The sequence below is a fragment of the Echinops telfairi genome, unplaced genomic scaffold (genome assembly GCF_000313985.2).
Source record: "Echinops telfairi isolate 266 unplaced genomic scaffold, ASM31398v2 ScPeMD7_4;HRSCAF=17, whole genome shotgun sequence".
Lineage (NCBI taxonomy): Eukaryota > Metazoa > Chordata > Mammalia > Afrosoricida > Tenrecidae > Echinops > Echinops telfairi.
In genome coordinates this window covers 4,713,234-4,715,481 of record NW_022103900.1, presented here as the reverse complement: position 1 = coordinate 4,715,481, position 2,248 = coordinate 4,713,234, and the positions used below count along the sequence as shown (strand labels likewise).

Here is a 2,248-nt window from a genome sequence, read left to right as displayed (position 1 = left end):
TTCTCTGCTGATCTGCCTCGGGGTGAAAAGGCAGGAGGTTTCCCATTCTGTTCCGAGATTTCCTCTCGACCAGTTCGGTGCCGACCATGCCTTTCTGGGCATCTCTCTGGGATTTGAAAGGGAGACCGAGCTAGAGGTTGAATTTTGGGGGTCGTGCCCAATTACCCAAGGCCTGGCCCCCGGAGTGGAGGAACCCTGGGGCGCCTTGGTTTGCCAGTCTCCTCCTGGACGGCAAGTCCTGGGCAGATCACGGAAGCGGGGTGGCTAGAGGGAGCAGATCAATATTTCTTAAAAGGCAACCGGAAAACTCAAGGGCCCTGGGCCACCGTGAATTTAAAAGAACAATTTCAGTTCCAAAACAGTGCCCACTCAAGTTGCGTTTGTTATTTTGGATGCTGAAGTCAATCCAGTTATCTGATGCTAATCAATCGTAAAGAATGGGGTATTGAGCACTGATCATCTGGGGTAAGGCACAATTGAAAACACACTGATGTCTCCTGTTTGTTGCAGCCATGGCTCTAAAAGGACAAGAGGATTACATCTATCTTTTTAAGGATTCATCACATCCAGTGGATGTTCTGGATGCCTTCAGAACGTTTTACTTGGATGGATTATTTACTGATATTACCCTTCAGTGCCCTTCAGGCATAATCTTCCATTGTCACCGCGCTGTTTTAGCTGCTTGCAGCAACTACTTTAAGGCAATGTTTACAGCTGACATGAAAGAAAAATTCAAAAGTAAAATAAAACTCTCTGGCATCCACCATGACATTCTGGAAGGCCTTGTAAATTATGCGTACACCTCCCAAATTGAAATAACGAAGAGAAATGTTCAGAGCCTGCTGGAAGCGGCGGATCTGTTGCAGTTCCTCTCAGTAAAGAAGGCTTGCGAGCAGTTCTTGGTAAGGCACCTGGATATTGATAATTGTATTGGAATGCACTCCTTTGCAGAATTCCATGTGTGCCCAGAACTAGAGAAGGAATCACGAAGAATTCTGTGTTCGAGGTTTAAGGACGTATGGCAACAGGAGGAATTTCTGGAAATCAGCCTTGAGAAGTTTCTTTTTATCTTGTCCAGAAAGAATCTCAGTGTGTGGAAAGAAGAAGCGATCATAGAGCCCGTTATTAAATGGACTGCCCATGATGTAGAAAACCGAATAGAGTGTCTATATAATCTACTAAGCTATATCAATATAGATATAGATCCGGTGTACCTAAAAACAGCTCTAGGCCTTCAAAGGAGCTGCCTCCTAACGGAAAATAAAATCCGGTCTCTCATATACAATGCTCTGAATCCTATGCATAAAGAGATTTCCCAGAGGCCCACGGCCACCATGTATATCATAGGAGGCTATTACTGGCATCCTCTGTCAGAGGTTCACATATGGGACCCACTGACAAATGTTTGGATTCAGGGAGCAGAAATACCAGACTATACTAGGGAGAGCTATGGTGTTACCTGCTTGGGACCCAACATTTATGTCACTGGGGGATACAGGACGGATAACATAGAAGCTCTAGACACAGTGTGGATCTATAACAGTGAAAGCGACGAGTGGACAGAAGGTTTGCCAATGCTCAATGCCAGGTATTACCACTGTGCAGTCACCCTGGGCGGCTGTGTTTATGCTTTAGGCGGTTACCGAAAAGGGGCCCCAGCAGAAGAGGCCGAGTTCTATGATCCGTTAAAGGAGAAATGGATTCCTATTGCAAACATGATTAAAGGTAAGTGCAGGCTATATTTATTCTGTGTTTTTCACATGCTCGGGGTCAGGCTACACGTTTCACTTTTCCTGCAATAATCTGAAAAAAGAATTTACCCTTCTGGAATTCCTAGTAGGAATCACAGAGAATCCCTGGTGGCATAATGGGTTACACGTTGGACTGCTAACCGCAAGGTCAGCAGTTCGAAGTCACCAACTGCTCTACCACATCCTATAGGGTCACAATGAGTCAGAATTGGCACTGTGTTTTGAGCCAAGAGCCATGTGGCCAAGTCAAGCGATGTTGCACAGTGCCCTAATAAAAGTAGCATCGTGAATCCCCCAGCTTTTCGGAGCATTACCTGACTGGAAGCCAGCACTAGGGCTAGGAAGAAATCTCATTCACAGGAAAAGAAAAATACATAGGGGCTCAGGTGGAAGGCGGGTGTTGTGAGAATGATGAAGTCAACATATGTACTAACGTGCTGGACACAAATGACGTATGTACAGATTGTGATGAGTTGTATGAGCCCCTAATAAAATGA

General features: G+C 45.4%; 1 protein-coding gene across 1 annotated transcript in view; it reads left to right on the top strand.

The window, feature by feature from the left end:
- The first annotated feature begins 37 nt into the window (after positions 1-37).
- Positions 38-2,248, top strand: part of KLHL23 (kelch like family member 23) — a 15,368-nt gene continuing 13,157 nt past the window's right edge. The window contains exon 1 of the mRNA XM_004703757.2: positions 38-1,725. Within this exon, the coding sequence (XP_004703814.1) occupies positions 513-1,725 (1,213 nt within the window). The 5' untranslated portion in view covers positions 38-512. The remainder of the gene's footprint in view (positions 1,726-2,248) is intronic.